The 22215-nt window shown below is 36.3% G+C and overlaps 2 protein-coding genes across 2 annotated transcripts in view; one reads left to right on the top strand and one right to left on the bottom strand.

The window, feature by feature from the left end:
- Positions 1–18374, top strand: part of FGF7 (fibroblast growth factor 7) — a 55530-nt gene extending 37156 nt beyond the window's left edge. Inside the window, exons 3-4 of the mRNA XM_004578087.4 lie at positions 12852–12955; positions 14311–18374. Of these exons, the coding sequence (XP_004578144.1) occupies positions 12852–12955; positions 14311–14505 (299 nt within the window). The 3' untranslated portion in view covers positions 14506–18374. The remainder of the gene's footprint in view (positions 1–12851; positions 12956–14310) is intronic.
- FAM227B (family with sequence similarity 227 member B) overlaps positions 1–22215 on the bottom strand; it is a 151397-nt gene that overhangs the window by 90045 nt on the left and 39137 nt on the right. The window lies entirely within an intron of this gene.

Raw genomic sequence — 22215 nt, 5'->3', positions numbered from 1 at the left:
TACAATTTTGTCTGCTTGATTTCTCCTTTGTTGTATTGCATAGCTTCCAAAGTACTCAAACAGCATGACATATCTACATATGGAATACAGATGCATTTCTTGCATTAATAAAGACTACAATACAATTGAAGCATTTTGGATTCTGAATGAAAAAAATGATGCAAGACATAAGCTATGCTACATATCCTCTTGGTCTATAACCTAGAGTAGTAAGTATTTATTAAAATGAATATTAAGAGGGACTCTTCAATGTTTATAAAATCATAACAAAATGGATAAGAACAAAGACTTGTTAGTTAACTGATGAGATATCAGAGTTAATGTGAACTTCTTAAAGTCTTAATGTGCCATGAGAAGAGAGATAAATAGATGTGCTATGTTACATAGCTAACAAAAAACATATGTAAGTTGTTACCCATATTCATGTTCCATGCTAAAATTACAAATAGTTTCAAGAGAGGTCGAGCTAAAACTAGACAGAAAAATCTATAACTGATGGGAGAATTAGAGATTTTGGAATTCTTTCAATCTTTTTGTGTTGGCATCAGGAAACATAAACTTAGATTAACTCTTGTTTACATTACCCACGGAGTTTTGTTCTTATCTAATTACATAAAGTCAAAAATATAATGAAAATTAAAAGGAAATTTTACAAATACTGGTTAAATTTTACAAATACTGTTTTTTAACTTAAGTCTCTTGATATTTAATTTGACTGGAACATTAATTCTTTATATTTGGTGTACTTACTTCATTTGCTGATTTATTATCTGACACGCTAGTTAGTATGAGGTTTATGTATAATTCTATCTACTTCAGTATTTAATGTAAACCAGCCAGATATAAATTCCTGCTCCAAGCACTAGGAATTGGCAGAAATATAAGATAGTCAACTCCATTAGGCAATGTTTGGGAAATACTGGAGCACAAAATTATGTATAATTATGGAAACCAATGGGAAGAACAAGGAACATGCCTAGTATTTTGCACAGTAAAGAAAGACAATAGTAAAATCTGATGCCAAAGGAAACAATGGTAGAAAACTAAAAGCAGGTTGGAATCAGATTTTGGAAATATCTGAATTCTAATAAAAGAGATTTTGTTTTGTTTTTGCTTTGGTTTTTAGTGGAGTGCACTGTTGCCACTTAAGAGTAAGATTTATGACATCCCATTTACAAATGCACACAAAGGTTAACTGTGATGACAGAGAGGCTGAGGCAGGGGCCTAGTTAAGAAATTTAACAGCAAAGGCACAAAATAATGAAGGCCTAGACTAATATGATGGAAACAGAAACAGAAAAGTTCCAGATACACATTTTTAATATACTCTAATGAGAGTTTTGAATACCTTTTTAGCATTTTAGATATTTCTCTCTTCTAAAATCAGATGTTTCTGAAAAAAACTAACCACTGTGCACCAGAATTCATGCTGCAAACTGCTTTGAGTGATGCCCACATAAAAATTCCTAAGACAGCCATTGGCCAAAATGACTAAGTCATGCTCTAAGTTCTCAAGACTGATGACTGGCATGATCTGAAACCAATATGTTCAAAGCAATTGCTTTGACAGTAGAAAGATTAACTACAAGTTAAAGAGAGAAAGAAGAAAAATAACACTATACGCATGCCAGACAGCAAAATTTCACAAAGAATGCTGCAGTTATAATAGAGGGATTAGCTGGAATTGCAGCTGATTTTCTAAACTGAGTTTCTATGAATTAGCATACAAGTATATCAAGATGCCTTGACTGCTAGAGCTGGCTTAAGCAAGATGTTATGGAAAGCTTCCAGTTTCTTCCTTTTATGACCACTCACTCTCTGTGCCTTTATATTCATTTTCCTTTAGCCCAAATTCTGTTCTCTGAGAACAGAAACTGATGCCACAGTATGAGACAATGCTTTTATCTCTCAGGCATATTTGCATCTTGAACCTCACCCCTAAACCTATGATATTAAAATTGGTTTTCTGTTTTAAACTTTAGGAAATACCAGAATGTGGGAGTCATCTCCTAGGTCATGTGAAAGGACAGATCTTGTTACGTCCATTTAACATAAAATTCTGCTATTTCCTCATACATCCTGGGATTATAGTACCCACATCATTCTGGTAACTTTAGGACCACTTAGAAAACAGTAAATGGTTGTATTTAGCATATGTAAATAGTCTACATAATCAAATACATAATTCTTTCTGAATAAAAGTGTAAAACTTTCCAGTGATTATAGTGTATTGTAAGAGCATTTCTTCCTTTCTGATTCAGAGAATATATCTTCCCTGGCTCAAAGGAGACAAGTAGGCCCCATGAATTCCAGAGGGGTCACTAGTGACAAGTAAAAAAGTTAGTAAACTGGTACAGAAATAGGCCTGTATAATACAGTACAACTGTGTGTCCATAACATTTTTCATTAATATGTTACTGGATGGATATCATCCAATTTATTACACAACTTTAAGAAATCATTTCTAATTTCAGCATGTTTAAATCCTGTTGAAACAAGCTGCTCCTCAAAATCTTTTAAAAGAAATATTTGCTATCACTGTACTATGTGTACTTTCTAAACAACTGACAAGCTGGCTTATTCACTTTCTTAATAAGTCCCTAAATTAATTACATGATTCTTATTAATTAACAAGTCATTTAAGTCTTTTTTGAGATCATTATAGAACAGGTACAGCTTGACAACAATTGTTTAGATTTATTCTGCAAAGATGCTGCCAATGCTGATTACAGGATATTTATTATATTTGATACCAGCAATTATGCAATCTATGAAAATGTTCAAAGTTTCATGCTGATTTGTTAAGTAATGTAAATTCTTGTTCTTTCTAAAATTTGCTTTCTTATGTTTCTTTATTCCTTGTTTTGATTTGATTCATTTTCTAATTTCATTTATAGATTTCTAAAGTTTAGTCATAGGTCTGTTATTTAACAGTTACAGGATATGTTTTCTTTTTTCTTCTTTTTAAAGATTTATTTATTTTTATTAGAAAGGCAGATATACAGAGAGGAGGAGAGACAGAGAGGAAGATCTTCTGTCCGATGATTCACTCCACAAGCGGCCGCAATGGCTGGAGCTGAGCCAATCTGAAGCCAGGAGCCAGGAGCTTTTCCAGGTCTCCCACTTGGGTGCAGGGACCCAGGGCTTTAGGCTGTCCTCAACTGCTTTCCCATGCCACAAGCAGGGAGCTGGCTGGGAAGTGGGGTCGCTGGGATTAGAACTGGTGTACATATGGGATCCTGGAGCATGCAAGGTGAGGACTTTAGCCACTCGGCTATTGCACTGGGCCCAAATGTGCTACCTTTATTATAGTGGATTCAGGAGTTAGTGGGAAAAAAAAAAAGAATCTTCGAGCAGGTCTCCCCAGGATACTACTAATACTAATAATCATGTTTTAAATGAGTATTTTTGTTAAAATTTTGCTCAAGAGTAAAGTCCTTATCTGAGTTGGCTACATCAAAATAAATCACTCATAAACCATCTTAAACATACTAATAAGACAGGAATAAACTTAAAATGATGCTTAAATCATTTATTTCCTGATAAGAAATTTCTCTTCAATGGTGAATGTTACATTACTCTGCTTTCAACATATATGCTTGAAGAATCACTTCTTGGATAGAGAAAAATATATGATTTGATTGATTGTGTATTGTTCATTCACAGAACTGTTACTTCTTTCAGATTTCTCTTAAAATGAGTTGTACCTTGATTTGTATTTGAAGGACGTGGAACATCAGAATAATTTTGGTGATCAAAATACTTTATATCTATTTAAAATAAAACCTTACAAGAAACACTTTTATTTCATCTACTTAGACTTATTTCTATAGTAAAAGCGAAAAAAAGTAGCTTATAGATTAAATTATTAAATGTCACCAAGAATTCAGATAAACTGTTTTCTTAAATATCTTGATTTTATGAAGAACCAGAAAAATGTATTAAAGTACCTCAGCTGCAACAATTACTGGCATCAGTGAATGATGTTTACAAACACAGTATTTGTTACAACTAAGCTGTATCTTTTAAAAAGTGACTGATGATAGAAATAATGCAATTAAGAAGTTACTAGATGAAATATGCTGGCATTATTTCCCCATTTTTATAGCTCTAGGAAGTAATACAAAGAAAACTCCAAGGTAGAAGACAAGGAACAAGAATGGAGAAGTTATATATTCACACTAAACTAAAGCATTTTTAATTTTATAGTCAAATTAAGGGCTCAAAGCAGTGAATTGATCCTATCAACAGCAGAGACCTGAGCTTCCTCAGTTTCTAGTTCAAGATTCCAGCTTCAAGCTAACACACACCATGAAAAGTGATAGCAACAGTTCAAGAAATATGACTCCTGCCATCCATGTAGGAGAACCTTATAGCTTCTAGACATTGGCTCCAGCCTTGGCCCAGTTTTGACCATAGTGGACATGAGAAAAGTGAACTAACAGATGGCATCTGTCTCTTTCTGTCTCTCTCTCTCCCCCGTTCATAAAAAAAATTTTAAAGTTAAAAAAAAGAGTTCAATGATCTTATCAACAGAAGAGGTCATTAAATAGAAACAGTAATTACGCTTTAATACATTCCATAATACTCTGATTTTTAAAATACTGTGACATTTTCATTTTACAGATCTTAGTACTAAGGTTAGAGCATAGAAAATGATGATGTTTTAGAAGGCGATTACAGAGGGAATCAGAGATAAAGGATCACATCAGAATGCAAGTGACATATACAGAGAGTTCTTTCAGACATAATATTGAAAATACTGAGTGAACATGAAACATTTAAAAATTAACATTAGCATGATCACCACAGTGGAAATTTCTGGCATTATGTAGACTTCATTTTTAACACTATATACCCAGTATAGCTATAATTTCACGGTGGGTTTACATCACAAAATGATTTTCATATACCACATATTTCACATACCACATTTAGAAATCAACACTACTTCAAAGTCAATATTTTCATTAGTACTCCACCTATCATTCTCAACCCAATAAAAAGAGCATTCTCACAAGCTTTCTTAATATTCATCTTAAAATGCCATGTATCTGAAATATTTTTGGTTTTCCCAAATCCTTATTCCTCAGTTTCAATATCTCTCAGTCAGAGGAATTGAGAAAATTAACACAGCAAGAAGAATGAGTAAATGGGATCGACATAACTTAATTCATTCCTGTTTATAGTACGTGTTTGCTTTCTGGTGTATTTGCTGAAATACGTTAGGTCTGACATCACGGTGATACAATCCAGTGTTATGTACCATTTCCTGGAAGATTAATAAAGTACAGAAGCAGTGACAAGGGATTAGTCACAAAGAATTGAAAGAAATGCTTCCAGGAGCTCAACAATAATCTTGGAATACTTCCAGGATGTAAGGACACCAAAGGAACTACTGCAGTTGACTTGAAATGTATTTGTTGTGTTTGTCTTTGTGTTTGAGATGGTTACCAGACATGTGCAATATAAATATAAGCTGTTTAACTTGGCTAGAGGTGAAAAGGAAAAAGCATGAGATACTCTTTCTTATGCCGCAGCTTGTTAGAGAAGATATATATTTTTAGAGTGGTGGGGGTAGACACACTAATTCACAGAGGAAGCCAACAAAAAAATCAGGGAGGCTGGAGAACTAAAATTATTATTTAGAACACGGCAAATGGAATAAATCGGTATACAAGACAAAGAGAACATATAGAGTACTGAACATAATTAAGTACACAATAAATTGTTTTATTCACAAATGAACTGTTATGATGTTCTACAACAAGAACGGAAAATCAGGTCTTTTGGAAAGAGCAGTAATAGCATCTCATGCTTTATATAACAGTAAAGAACAATCAGAAAAGCTCCCTGAAATTAGGTCATTACCCAACTCAAATGTAATTGAACACAGGCTTGCCACAGTTTCACAGGGGCTCTACTGGCCATGTGCATCAATAAGTAAAGTGGAGCCAGAAAAGAATTTTCAAACTAACTAAATGTTGGCACAAGAAGAAATGAATGATAGCCCCAGAAAAAACTTAGGAATTCTACTGACAACAGAGTTATGAATAGACTTAAGAACACAGTTTTTGTTTCTGTTGCTTCTTCTAGTCTAATCTCATGACCTTAGAAGTGAAAACAGTTATGAAGGTAAATACTTGATTATTAAAACAGTGTTAAAAATAGTTCTTGACTTTCTGGCTTGTGGCTTAGAATAACTGGAAAAAATGGGCTTCTGGGTTTTAGTGCACATTTTATAAAGAATGAGTCTGCCAGGAAAATGGAATGTAGGAACACTAGTTAAGATTTGGTTTGGCTTAAACAAAGTAGTTTATTTCTCCTTTCAATTAACATCTGGAGGAGTGAAGACTATGTTTCACAAAAACATTTGGGACTTTCCAGGCCATTTCTGCCCACTATTCCAATCATATTTTTATTGTAATCCAACATAGAATCCAAATTCTACTGGGAGGATGGAATAAAGGAAGAAAAAGTGTGTGCAAAGGGCTTATGCTGGCTACCTGTAACAGAAGAGTCTGAGAGTTGACATTTTATATACACTGCATTACTAGAACTAATTCACATGGACACGATTCACTGAAAAGGGGAGTGAAAAATGTAATGGCTATTTTGCACTGTTGGCTAAAAATTCTATTGCTACAAAAAGAAGAGAATGGATATCAAGGAATAATTCATTTTCTTTGATTATGAAGTTGAAGAGAAAAATGCATATATATTTAAGTCAATGAATGACACAATGAAGAACATTGTGCCACTGTAAGTTTGAAAACCCAAAAACCATTAAAAAGCATGAAATTTTGCCATTTGCAACAAAACAGTTCCAACTGGACACCATTATGTTTAGTGAAATAAGTTAATTCAAAAAGACCAAATATCATATGTTCTCTATGATATAAGACAACATTCATACAAAACACAAAACAGGTAGATATACAGGTAAACATCTATACATATTAGCATACTGGGAAGTGAAGATATGTTACAATATGCATCTCTACTGTTGAATAAAAGGAAGACATTCAATGAAACTTGTAATTATACCTTGAAAACAGGATACTTGACTTTCTACCACTGCCTATACCCACAATGCCTGATACACTTAAATAGCAGAATGATGGACTTGTGACTGCTGCGGAAGGGCTATTGTAGTAAAATGGGAGAAAATTGTCTCCCATTTGGAGACCATTACGCTCAGTGAAATTAGCCAATCTCGAAAGGACAAATATCGTATGTTCAGTCTAATATAAGGCAACCTTCATCCAAAATACAAAAGATAAAGGTAAACGTACACTTGTAATCTCACAAATAGAGAATGTAATAGAGACCAGAATTCCAGGAATCAAAGAAAATTGACAGACTGCATCTCTACAACTTAATAGAAGTAGGCCTCCAATGAAAACTTCTAAATATACCTAGACAACAAAATATTAAATTAACATTGCCTACACCTACAGTGTCATGACCCACAAAGCTGAAGCCAAAAATACACCGGATGGACTATTTTACTACAAAACACAGGAACAATGCAGGCAAGGAAAGGGGATGGTTGAGGGAGACAGAGGAAGATCTATACCTGCAAAAATAAAAAAACTGAAAATAGGAATAAAAAAAGAACAAAAAGGCAGAAAAATAATACATTAATTTAAAACATGTATACATGTGGTTATACAAAAAAATAATCATATTGACTAAACTAGAATACCAGACAGTGTTGTTAAAATTAGGTATAGAATAAAGAATGTCAAAATTACCAAAACATGCACAGCACAGAGTTATATATATTGGCAATACTCCAGGATTTAGCAAATAGGAGGCCCCTGATGCTTTTAATGAAAGAAAGTCAAAGTAAGAATATGAGAAATTTCAATTCCAAGGGATATATTGAAGCACACTGAGCATATTTAGTCCACAGATTCATGAAATTTACTGTGGGCTTTTGAAAGTATTTCAGAGCTAAGTACAGGGACATTTATTTATTTGGGACATAGACACAGAACAGTTTATGAAAATCTCAAGGGATTACAAATATTAAAATTGTAAGACATTGGTAGTAAAATGAAAAAATGTTAGATTAACAAATATCTATTGTAGAAAATATAAAAATATCACACCAACTTCATTATAATATTTGAGAACAATTTGATCATATATATTTATATATATATTTACCTTGGAACCATGTTCAAGAATGTATAATATTTGCAGTTAGGTTATTGTGAAAGATAAATTCAGTGAAATAAACCAAACAATTTCCAAAAATTACACAAACTTAAAAGTAGTGATGAAATAAGTCTATTGAACAACATGAATATATATATATATATATATTAAATAGATAAGAAATGTTGCAAGACCCAAGGAAATAAACTATCTCAGGACTCTGAGGATCCTAAAATATTCTTTATATGTTCCTATAACTAAAAGATAAACAAAAGAGGGATATAATAATTCCAACAGAGTCAGGAAGCATAGATAGTGTCAAGATTGAATTGATCTTCTAAAATAATTCCTTCAGGGCCCGGCGGCATGGCCTAATGGCTAAGGTCCTCGCCTCGAATGCCCCGGGATCCCATATGGGCGCCGGTTCTAATCCCAGCAGCTCCACTTCCCATCCAGCTCCCTGCTTGTGGTCTGGGAAAGCAGTCGAGGACGGCCCAATGCCTTGGGACCCTGCACCTGCGTGGGAGACCCAGAAGAGGTTCCTGGTTCCTGGCTTCGGATTGGCGCGCACTGGCTGTTGTGGCTCACTTGGGGAGTGAATCATCGGATGGAAGATCTTCCTCTCTGTCTCTCCTTCTCTCTGTATATCTGACTTTGTAATAAAATAAATAAATCTTTAAAAAATAAAAAAAATAATTCCTTCAAATTTACTATAGTACACACATTTATTTAATTAGAGGTACAATAATATGTGGATATGTTAGAAATAACAAGACAGAAGTTTCTAATAGGTAAAACATATAACACTCAAAGAAAAATTATTTACTATCCTGTAAGTTGGGTCAGGATACAAAAATCATAGCATTGTAAATAAGTGTCTTAGTCTTATTTTTTTAAAAAAAGATGTATTCATTTTCATTTGAAAGAGATTTGCAGAGAGAAGGAGAGACAGAGAAGACCCTCCATCCACTAGTTCACTCCCAAGTGGCTGCAATGGCTGGAGCTGAGTGGATCTGAAGCCAGGAACTTCTTCCGGGTCTGCAGGATCCCAAGGCTCTGGGCCATCCTCTACTGTTTTCCCAGGCCAAAGCAGGGAGATGGATGGGAAGTGGAGCAGCAAGGATAGGAACTGGCACCCACATGGGATCCTGGCGCATGCAAGGCAACAACTTTAGCCAATTGGTTACTTTGCCAGGCCTCCGGAATAATCTTAAAGTTATTCAGGAAAGAGAGGGGCAAAGGAAATGAGCAGAAAATTTTCAAAAGAACAGATTCAAATGACTTACATATGAAAAGATACTCAGGTTCCCTAGCCATCAGGGAGACACAAATGAAAATCTCTTTGAGGTACCACCTAACTGCAGGGAGCTTGGCCTACATTCAGAACTCTACTAACAACACCTACTCACGTAGGTGTGGGGAGAAAGGTACCCTCTTTCACTGCTGGTGGGAGTGCACGCTAGTACAACCACTATGGAAATCAGTATGGGGAATGCTTAGAGAATTGCAAATAAACCTGCCATATGACCCAGTTATTCTACTCCCGGGAATATATCCAAAGGAAATGAAAACTGCATATGAGAAGGAGATTTGTAATCCTGTGTTTGTAGCAGCACAGTCTACAACAGCAAAGACATGGAAACAATCCAGATGTCCATCCAAAGAGGAGTGGTTAAAGAAACTGGTACATCTAGTTCATGGAATGTTACTCAGCCATTAAAAAGAATGAAATTATATCATTTGCAATTAGACGGTCCCAAATAGAGACCATTATGCTCAGTGAAACAGGTCAATCCCAAAAGGACAAATATCATATATTCTAATATAGCAGCCATCTTGCAAAATTTAACTTCAACAACCCTTTCCATACTGTTTTTGCTGCATCCCACGAGTTTTGATGTTTTTATTTAATTTTCATTTCTTCCAAATCATCACTTTTCTCTTGTCAAATTCATTGTTGGCTCATGGATTTACGGTGGCATCATTTTACCCAAGATGCTTTTGTGTTTTCTTTACATCACCCATGAGTTGATTATTCAGTGGTACACTTTTTCAACTCCATGGTGCTGTAAATTTTTATTATTGTTTTAACTTCATACCTGTTGTCGACTTTGTTTTGTGGTTCTCATTTAAGGGACTGTATAGTGATGGTGTAGTAGAGACTACCATATCGGATGTAAAGATACAATGCAATATGCATCCCTACTTCCAAGTCAAAGAAGGACTCCCAAAAAAACTGTTGGACATATCTAGACAACGGGATGCTGGATTGTCTGACATTGTCTGTATAAGCAATGTTGGGGCACACTTAAATAATAGATTGATGTAATTATAACTCCTTATAAAGGACTATACTATCGTAATAATATGGGGAAAATCAGTTGGGGGTGGGAATTGGGTGGCGGTGGGGAATCCCAGACCTTATGGAATTACAACATAAAATAAAAAAAAAATAAGAATGAGAGGCAGAGAGACAGCAAGCGAGACAGAGAGTGAGAGAGAGAGAGATTGATTTACCATCTTCTACCTCATTTCCTAAAAAAAGCCATAATGGCCAGTGCTGGGCCAGCCCAAAGTCAAGAGCTTTATCTGGGTCTCCCATGTTGGGGAAAGGAGCTCAAACTCTAGGGCCATCCTATGCTGCTTTTTCCAGGCCATTTGCAAGGCGCTGGATTAGAAAGGGAGCAGTCAGGAAACATGAACTGGACTGGCACCCACTGGGAATGCTGGCCTCTTAGGCCTTTACTTGCTATGCCACAACAGAAGGCTCTCCCTCCTCTCCTCCCTTCAGTCATCTCTCCATCCTTCCTTCTTTTCCTTCTCTTCCTCTTCACCTCTTCCCACTACCCTCCTTCCTCCTCTTTCTTTCTAAAACCTTATTTTGGAAGGCAGACTAAGAGAGAGCAGCTTCTTTAATTTATCAATATGCACCTAAAGCTCTTTCATGTCTTTTTATGGCTTGATTTTTACTATTACACAATATTTCAGAGTACCAATGCACCAGTTTGTTTACCCTCTCACCTACTGAACAACTTGGTTGCCTCCTGCTTCTGAATGTTATTATCAAAGCTACTATAAGCATTCATGTTCTGGTTTTTGCGTGCAGAGAAGCTTTATATTCAATCTGATAAACAGCTAATGGCACAATTGCTGGATTTTATTTTAAGAATATGTTCAGTTTGTAAGACATTTGTCAAATGGCCTTTCAAATTGTCCATTTTTGTTTTCTCACCAGCAAAGAATGAGTGTCCTGGTTGCTTGTATACTTGCGAGAACATATTATTGTCACTGTGAATTACCATATATATGACAATACCTCCTAAACACTAAACAATTAAAATCGATTTTTACATGAGTAGCTGAAAAATTCAGGTCCATAAACTTTAGCTAGTGCTAAGAATAATATATTTGGAAAAGTGATGCAGCTTATGGCAAACAGATCTAACAGATGACAAATACTTGCTAGACTACATTAAATGGCAAAGATACGAATAGTAATTTTATTATTCAGGGAACATGATTTAAGCGAAAGAAAAGTTAAGAGGATAAGGTTGGAAGTATATAACAAAAACAGTTTTTCCTTTAATTAAGTGAGGCCATAGGAGAACATGGTTTTTGGACACTTCATATACTTAGATCACTTTCACTTGGAATTGTCCTAACCCCTGTGTTATAGGAACAGGCAAGAGAATGTTTCAGGGTTTCATCTTTATGCAGCAAAAGCAAATTTAATTCACAGGAAGTCACAGATAAAGCATACTAAACTATCCATTCCTACAGCATCTAAAATATTTCCTGAGATTTTAACATAGTTAGAATGAATCATTAAAATACACTATTTAAGGAATATAATAAAATACTGGGTTAATATTCTATGTAAGTACATATTTGAAGAAAGTTTCACAAATAGAAAGGTTTAAAGTTATAAAATTTTATGTGAAGAGAAGTTATAAATTTGTTTTAAGTAGTTTTCAAGACTTGATGAATTTAAAGTTTTTTAAGGTAGCATAAAATGTTTATCATCAGTTAGAGTTGAGCTAGTTGTAATTTTATCATTTTCTATATATTCAAGAGCTATTTTGTCAACAATAATTTTCAAGATAATTACACAGAAGAACACTTAAATAATAGATTGATGTAATTATAACTCCTTATAAAGGACTATACTATCGTAATAATATGGGGGAAAAAGTATTGGATTATTGTATACACTCATAGTATTAAATAATGAGAGTACAAACTCCACTTCTGCCATATATCATTCATATAAACTAGGAGAGATAACATACTTTCTCTGTGCTTCCATTTCTTGATCTGTTAAATGGGGCCTTCCTCAGCACCTGCTTCACAGTCAGTGCACAAATGCACCTGAAAAGTGTGTGGCATGTGCTATGAACAAGTTCAATGAACATGAGCTATTGCTCTTATTATTCTAGAAAGTCAGGAATGGAGTTCTATAGAAGAAATCCAGGTATCTAATACAGATACCATTTTTCTGCAAAATAAGAACTTATGAGTTTGTATTTCACACATTTAACGACTACATTCGCTTGGGTTATGCATGACCCTGGCTGAGTAAATAAGCACATTAATCTTAACTTCCAGTGTGACAGAAATAAGAACAAATATTTATTCTTTAATAATCTTCAGTGTTGAGTGAATAGCTGACATGTGCTTCTTTGCAGATATCATGGAAATCAGGACTGTGGCAGTTGGAATTGTGGCAATCAAAGGGGTGGAAAGTGAATACTATCTTGCAATGAGCAAAGAAGGAAAACTCTACGCAACGGTACTGATAATGATGGCTCAGCCTTACGTTTTTGCACTTTTTTTTAATAAAAATATCTTGCCTTCAAGAAAACTAAAACTGGAATTGTTTTTTCCAGCTAGGGAATTTAGTGATTTAATTACAATGACTTACACTAAATCATTATCATTTTATTTCTTATGTGACCATTGACAAATTGCTGTAGCTCTTTGATTTCTGGAGCTGCAACAATGACTTAGTAACAATGACTGATCTGTAAGGATTCTTCCAGTTCTAAAATATCATATTCGTTTTTAGATCCTAGATATCTAAAATTTCCATCTGTCAGTATCAAAACATTTTTTTTCAGGTAATTTGAACACTGCTGACATGAAAACTCTTGGGGAAAAATCATGAAGTGTTCAGTTCATTTATCAACATTAATCTCACAATCAAAGACTTTTTCCTTTAAGTATTTCATTGTTCTCAATTTATTACAATGCAAGATATGTAACAGTCATCCCACTCTAATAAATTATATTGCCTTTCTTTAAAATTCCTAAAACTCAGCATAATGCCTAACCCAGGCTAACTAAATAAAAATATGGGGTTGATGGAATAAAGGGATGATTGCATGGAAGAATATATTAAATTTTTATTTCTCACTGTAATCAATGTAATAATTAATCAAGAAAACTTGTGAAATCTGTCCCTGACCTGAGGGAGACAAATAATCTATTGACTATACCAGATATCCAATGGGTAAAGAATCAGTGATTCTGGTATGGGAAAATGAGCGCTAGTTGGGAGGAAATATGTCCTCATACAAAAACAAAAACAAAACAATAACAGCAGAATTGCCAAAAAGCAACATTTTCAAAGTCCTTGTTGCATAAATAAATTTTGTATTATTTTATTTCATTTTTGAAATTTAAGATGCATTTTGGCAAAATACTACTAAGTATTAGGCCTGTTTAACTGAAAATTTTATAAGACCAATTATGGGGCTAGCACTGTGGAATAGCATGTAAAGCCACCAGTTACTGTGCCAGCATCCCATATGGGTACTGGTTGGACACCTGGCTGCCTCACTTCTGACCTTGCTTCCTGCAAAACAGCAGAGGATGGCTCAAGTTTTTGGACTCTTGAACCCATATTAGAGACCTGGAAGGAGTTTCTGGCTCCTGGCTTCAGCCTGGCTGAACTCTGGCCATTGCAGCCATTTGGGGAGTTAACCAGCAGTTGGAAGATCTGTTTGTCCCTCTCTCTAACTCTGACTTTTAAATAAATGACAAATAAATTTTTAAAACTTCATTTGAATATTACTTGCTTATTCTTTGCTTAATTGTACTGTTTAAAGGCATTTGGATAATATTGTTTATTTGTTGTTTTAACAGAAAGAATGCAATGAAGACTGCAACTTCAAAGAATTAATTCTGGAAAACCATTACAACACATATGCATCAGCTAAATGGACACACAGTGGAGGAGAAATGTTTGTGGCCTTAAATCAAAAGGGGGCTGCGGTAAAAGGGAAAAAGACAAAGAAAGAACAAAAAACAGCCCACTTTCTTCCTATGGCAATAACATAATCATTCACAGTATGTAAGAAACCAGTTCCAGCAGGGAGTTTCTTCAAGTGGACTGTTTTCTTTCTTTTTTTCTCTCTCTATTTTTTTTTCAGAAACCAAGAAAGGCTGGAAAACTACTGAAAAAACTGATCAAGCTGGACTTGCGGATTTATGTTTATTTTAAGAGACTGCATTAAAGAAAGATTTGAAAAACTATACACAAAAATCAGATTTAGTAACTAAAAGTTGTAAAAAATTGTAAAACTGGTTGTACAATCATGGTGTTAGTAATAGTATCTTTTTTCTTAAATTAATTTACCCTTAAATGTGTGTTAGATTTGATTATCTGATAATGATTATTTAAATAGTCCTATCTGCTTATCAAATGGCTGCTATAATAATAAGAATAATGCAGATGATGTTATATAGATATTTCAGACCTAAAGGCTGCTGGAATGACTGTCAGATAATCAAATCAACATTAATTATGAAAGATGAGCAGTATTTAAAATTTGTTTTAGTAAAAAAAATGCCCACTTAAACACCAATCAGAGAAAAAAGAAAAATCTTCAAAATTTCTGTTGTGGAACTGACTCAAATAGTTTTAAAAATCATGAGATTAGTACATGATTGTGCCTAAGAACAAAATGCCTAATGCTGCTCAATTGAAAGCAGTTGCTAAAAGGATGTTTTCAAAAATCTTGTATATAGAATAACAATAATGACAATACTATATTTCATCTCACTTGCCACAACATAACTTTTTATAACCTGTAAAAGTAAAATTCAGAAATCTTTTTTTTCCTAATAACATAATCTGTCTTTCACATAACTCATATTCTGGAATATGTTCTTCCCACAAATAATCATGCTTTGTTTCTGTGGTTACAGCATTAAACTCTATTTTAAGTTGTATTTGAACTTTATTGTTTTGTTATTTAAGTTTATGTTATTTATAAAAAAATCCTTAATAAGCTGTATCTGTTTCATATGCTCTTAATTTTTAAATAACAAACTGCTTGACCCAAGTGCAAATTTCCCCTCCCCATGTGACTGACACTAAGTGTAACACACAGTACCTGGGCCAGCAAATCCTGGACGGCAGACAAAAATGACAGCCTGCAGCAGTGCTTACAGCAGTGTCTTACAGGGAGCAGTACAAATAGGTGAAAAATGGTTTGCTAATACTCTTGCCAACTAAATTGGATCCTATAAGTAACATCACTCTAGATAACTTGCAGATTTAAAAAATTTAAGTTGGAAAATTTTCAATCTCTACAGATATCCTCCATCCAAAAGATGGCAGCATTGAATGTTATACATATAATTATACATTATATGTAATTTTTATATATAAATTATATATATACATACATATATAGATTTTTTTTCCTTCTGTGAGACGGCAAGAGCACAACGCCCAAAACAAAGCATTTAGGACCCTGAGTAACACAAAGACTTGAGGGCGGACTAGGGATCACAGACATATCAGAAAAAAAAATGAGTTTTCACTTTAAAGTTCTAACACTGACAGACCTTAACATTGCTTTTACAGTCACCAAATGGAAGGTAAACCTTTACTTAAATCATTGGGTGCCATTCATCGTACTTTAAATTCAAAACACCTGGCATCAAAATTCTGCTCATAAGTATTATTTGGTAATGTACTTATAAGTGAGAGTTGCATGAAGAGGGTAGATGAACTGAAACCAGTGACTTGATTTTCTCATGGATCACCTGCATTGCCAGGCTGCAAGAGGTTAGAACTCATTGCCTTCCCTCAGATCTAAACTGGGGAGGAAGTCTTGAATGTGATTCCAAATTATCACATGGCTTATAGGTCTTGCTGGCCCAGGTCCCTAGTTGAGGCTTTTGTGACTGCAATCTATGAATATCTTGAGGACAGAGGAGAACTGAACTTTTTCGTATTAATTTTCTTTGTGCCTAGAGCAGTATCGATAAAAATTTTTCCATAAAATAGAATATTTTTAAAAGTTCAAAATTATACTAATCTTAACTTCATTTTAAAAAGTTAACAGAGAAATATGACTACATAAAAACTTAAACAGGAATAGTGTGTATATACAAACAAGATGCTAGTTCTGTTAGGACCAAGTATTCCTTATCTATGGAGTTATAGTTATCACCAAATGATACAGCAGTGCAGAATTAGGTAAAAATCATCATTAGTAGTAAGTGAGTTTCTGGTAGTCTAGGTTATTTAAAAAGTCTTTTTAGGAACATATACTTTTAATTCTTTGTTTTACTCCTCTTTGAAACATATATTACAAAAATTTTAGACAGTAAAATGTGCTCTAGTTGCATACACTTAAAATTATAGAATTCTAAAACTGTAAGAATGTTTAACCCTCTTACTCTTTTGTAGATCTGGAAACTCAGATTTTCTATAGCTAAATTTATGTAGTTGGATGGGTCAGCAGAGTCTTGGTAATTTAATATGCTATTAGATGATGATTATTAGCTAGTAGTCTTCTGTTTTTGCATTTTATTTTTATTGACACATGATCAAAAGTTTTGTGAATCATTTCACACATAAGGACTAGACTATATTGTGATGATGTGACTTAAAAATATTCTAATTTCCAATCATGATTCTTATTCAACTCTTATATGTATCATTTATAAGTGGAAAACCTTGTGAAAATTATCCTTATGAATAGAGTAACAAATGCTTTTAAAAGGGAAAGTAAGTTGAATGCAGAGGTTTCCAATAATCAGGAAAGAAAAGATAAAAATACGACTGCTAATAAAATAAAATATACTTTTGATGAAGTAAATGATTTTGACATCAAATATAATATGAATTATCAGTCTTCAAGCTGGCTGTAAAATCAATTTAGTGACAGTAAAGAAGAGATGCTAGAGAAATGTGCTTAGAGCTTCTATGTCCTAAGAGTTTGCTCTGCTGGCTCTCTGTAGTGCCAAAGAAATAGATGGCTATGGGACACAGCTGTAGTAAATGCAATTCCATAGGTACATATCCTTTAAGTAGTTACTGTCACAATTTTGTACTGAAACATGTATAACATTGAACATAGAATAAGTATAGCAAAGCATAGAACTATTGCTCTTAAGGAATAATGCATAGGTGTCCTGACCAAAGACAAAAAAATTCCTCACAATATCTCATGTCTTAAAATACAAACAATTTTCTGCATTTTATACATTTGTGTTTGCACTAAAATAAAGAATGTCTGCAATTAATACCAGTGAGTCAAACTCATGCTTCAGAAGAACACACAAGATTTATCATGTGGCCTTATTTACACCCCTTCTTTATTTCCACATATTTGTCTTGCATGAATATGAAACACAAAATCCTCTACCTCCCTTTCTTCAACTCTATAAATAAATAACACATGTCTAAATAAAAGCAAAACTTAAAATGAATTTACTATGTACAGGAATAGTATAAAAATATTTACTGGCCCATATGAGTGGTTACTGGTCAATTGGAATATATCACTGATGTATCAGAATGGATGTAAGCCACAATGATTAATGTGTGGCACCGAATGATTATTAGCCTTGACCATTTTTATGATACACATTCTAAAACATTTCTTAAAAAATATCTATTAATTGGTCTGTCTTGTTTAAGTGCTAAATGTGTAACCAACTATGAAACAGTTCATTAAAACTTCCTGTCTTACTGCTTCAGCATTGTTGTCAGGTTACTCTTTATTCTATGTCTCTACTTATTCTATGAATCAGCTGCTTTTAATACAGGTGACTTGTTCGTTTATGGTCACATATGTTCCCACACACCATCTTCCAATTTTGAATAGTTTGTCAAGAGCTGGCTTCTTTTAAATAAAGAAAAATTTATAGGAAGCAAGAAATAATAAAATCCTCCTTTCTTCTCAAAACTTCGATTCCTTCTTTTTGAAATTATACATCTCAGGGAACCAGGTATTTATTTTCACTTGAGAAGATAGCCTCTTATGCTTTCCTTTCATTTATTATGTGGTTTTATTTTCCAAAAGCTCAATTATTGCATCTAAGAGAGCCTATGCAAATCTATTTTTTCATATCATCAGTATTTTTATCATAATATTGAAATGTCAGTGACAATATTGGGCTTGAAGATGACACATCAAGTCCTTTCTTGATGCATTCAGATATGGATTGGCAATACTACTTATTCTTGTATAACATGAAAACTAAATGGCTTAAAGTATCAATATTTATTGTATCATCGTTTATCAGTGGTTTAGAACCTAGGCATGCTTCAGGAACATGAGCATGCTTCAGATAGGTGACTCACTTATTTCATCAAAAATTCAGAAAACGGAGTTCGGGTAAGCCTGCTCAGAGGTGTGTGTGTATCTGAATCTCCCAGTCACGTGACTGTGGCTGGACCAGGCTTCTTGCTGGGGATCCTAGTTCCCTGTCCACCACTGCCAAGTGGTGGGTGAATCCTGGGCTTGTTCATGCCCAAGGTTTGAGAATTTCCTCTGCCCATGACAATCATGCTGCAGGTAGATCTCAGATGGCTCTGGGCATGCTCAGGATCATGGTCCTGCCCACTGCCACCATGTTGGTGGGCAGAGTCCAGGCAAATCTGTTCAGAGGTGTGAGTGTCTGGCTCTCCCAGCCAGGTAACTGTGGCTGGGAGAATCCATGCTGGAACAGGTTTCCTGCTGGGGCTCCTAGTTCCCCGTCCACCACTGCCAAGTGGTGGGCAAATCCTGGGCTTGTGGGGAGCTACAATGGAGCTGGGCATCACCTGCTGGCCACCTGGAGGTGAGCTCTGGGGTCTTAGTGGTCTGGAATTACTGCTTATGAACATCCATTGATAAGAACACAATATGTGTAGGTGAAGAATGAATCTTGAGGGACACTCAGTGACAGGGCCACTGTACTTGGGAGGTAAGTGAGGGGACTGAGATCTGGTGGTTTGGAAGGGAGAAATTAGAAGATCTGTAAGGGTCAGACTCATGCACCAGCCCACATGTGAATTCAGAGTTGAGCTTGTTAGCATGGAACATCACTGACCACCACATGTCAGTCCATGCAAAAGCTAGGGCTGGGGGCCTGTCTAACAGGACTAGATCCAAGTACCTGACTGAATGTTGGAACAGAGGATGGGTCACATTACATAGGGCCATGACACTAACCAGTACATGAGAGAACCAGGTACGGCGGTAGATTCTGTCAGCGGTACATGGATCAAACCCTGTGGAAATGCAAGTCCCACTGGTTAGCTCAAGAGCTGGGGTGGGGATGAGCTGAGCCAGGTGTGACCATGGAACCTACCAATACTCACAGGTACAGGGACTGAGAATAGTCTGCTCAGGTCCAGACTGTAGCACATGCACGTGCATCCTAAAACGGTGTGAGGTGGGCCAGGCAGCAACATTCAACAACTCATAATAGGACAAGATGGAGGAGCAGGTTATGCTGGGCAAGGGCTTAGCACCCGCTGGCATGTGTGAGATCTGGAACCTGGAGCAGGCCGAGTGGACAGAACAAATTGATCAACTATCCCAGCCACGTGTTGGCAGTGAATAACTGGACAAATGGAGACTCTCAGGTGGACTATGTCAGACAGTGAATTCTGGAGAGATTTCATTATGCTTGGAATAGATCAGCAGTAATTCAGAACTATTGAACTTTCGAAACCTCTTGAGCAGGACCCTTAAAGCATGCCCTACATCGGGAACCCTGGGGTGGTGTCTGGTGGTTGTTTTCCATCCCAGGGTACAGAGGCATTTGGGAGGCTGGGTGTGGCTTCTCTTCTTGTCTCTCCCTTTCCCCCAGATACAAGAAGGAAAAACAGAGAATGTAGAAATGGTGATCTCACCCACCTTCCTGAAGTCCTTGACCCAAATCACCCTAATCAATTATGTAGAAATCATCAAAAATAAAATAATTAATAATTTAAAAAACTCAGAGAGGAACATGCTTCAAGTCTTTATTGGCTGTTGACTGAATGCAGCACTTCCTGACCTCACAGTCTCTTCATATATTGCTTACAACTTGGCAGTCAAAAAGTAGCTAAAACCTATTAAAATAGGTTTTAAGACAAAAACTGTTAAAAGAGACAAAGAAGGTCATTATGCAGTGACTAAGAGATGAAATCAACAGGCAGATGTGACTATAGTACCATAGTATCAAATTCTACAGCAATCAGGTATTTAAAGCAAATGCATGCATCTGCAACCAACTAATCTTTGACAAATGAACTAAAATTACTCTTTGAAGAAAGGAAAGTTTCTTAAACAATGATGATGCAAAAATTGGGGTTTCCATGCTATCAGCTGCTTAGCTGTGGCTGGTGGGATTTTGGTCAGCTTAGGTACACGACCTGGGATTTACACCCTACCAGTTGTGAAGCTGCATCCGCTGGGATTTTGGGCAGCCTAGGCATGTGATCCTTGATTTCCATCCCACTAGCTGCATAGCTGTGGCCAGCTGGATCTTGGCTTGGGCAGCCAGGATGCCAATGGCACCTGGAAAAGTCCTTTTGCCAGCCAGTGATGAGCTCTGGGGACTTGGGGGTGTGGGCCTACAGGCTGTCAGGGGATGCACAAGTGGGGGAGAATGGGGAACTGAGGGTTCATGTCCAGGTGAGAATTGACTTTCTAGGGATTTCCATGGACAGAGCCATTGTACTAGCAGGTAAGCTAGAGGGATGAGATTGAGCTGTTTGGAGTGGGGAATGGCAGGAACTTGAAGTTACTTTAAGGAAATTTAAGTCAGACTGAAGTACCAGCACATATGGGAAGCCTGATCTTGGGTAGTTAGCATCTACTATCACCAATTACCACTTATAGGCACAAAGCTAGGGGCAGGGGCCTGCCTGCCTGGCAGGGCTAGATTACAGCACCTACCAGTGAGAGTCAGAACAGGCAATCAGTAATGTGAGGCTGGGCCATGACACTAACCAGTATGTGAGTGAATTAGGTCTGGGGGCAGAATCTGTGGGAGGGTATGTGTGCTCACCCCTGTAGAACAACAATCTCCATTGGCATATGCAAGAACTGTGGCTTGGAATAGGTCTGGTTGGGGAGACACCCTGGCTGAGCTGTGGTTCCCACTGTTGAGTGTGTGAGCTGGAATGGGGGCAGCAGGCTGTGCTGGCCATGGCTACAGTCTCCCTCAGCATGGGTGAGGACTGGTTCTGGGGAACACCAGACTAGGTTAGACTCCAGCATCCGCTGGTACTCGTGAGACCCGGGCTGGGTGTAAAATGGGCTGGGCTAGGCTAAGGCTCCTGCTGAACAGTGTGAGAGCTATGTCTGGTTGTGGACCAGGTGTAGCTGGTCTGAAACACCCAACAGTAAGAGCCAGAATGGATGTGGGCCGGTTGGGAAGGGACACTGTTCCTGCCAGAACAAGACATGGACAAAGTCAATCTGGCAACGCCCCATCAGTGTGCACAACATCTGCCACTGGAAGGAGACCTGATAGAGGAGCCTGGGGAACTCCTCTGAAAGGACACAGTCCTTGTAGATGAGTGCAAGAAGCAGTCCTCCTCAGTGGAAAAGACTCTTGGATAACTGGCCCAGATCAACATGAAGAATATGGCATCCCATTGAGGCCTACTGAAGACATCCGGCTCCATGCCAGAAGAAGGAGGGCAGAACAAATTGGACAACTACCCCTGTCAAATCATAACAGCAAATATCTGGGCAAATGGCAACTCTAAGGTAGAATACGTCAGCTAGTGGACATTGAAAGTGTTCCCTCATTCTTAGATCGGTG

Source organism: Ochotona princeps, chromosome 6 (genome assembly GCF_030435755.1).
Source record: "Ochotona princeps isolate mOchPri1 chromosome 6, mOchPri1.hap1, whole genome shotgun sequence".
NCBI classification, from domain to species: Eukaryota; Metazoa; Chordata; class Mammalia; order Lagomorpha; family Ochotonidae; genus Ochotona; species Ochotona princeps.
This window is presented reverse-complemented; position numbering and strand designations above follow the sequence as displayed.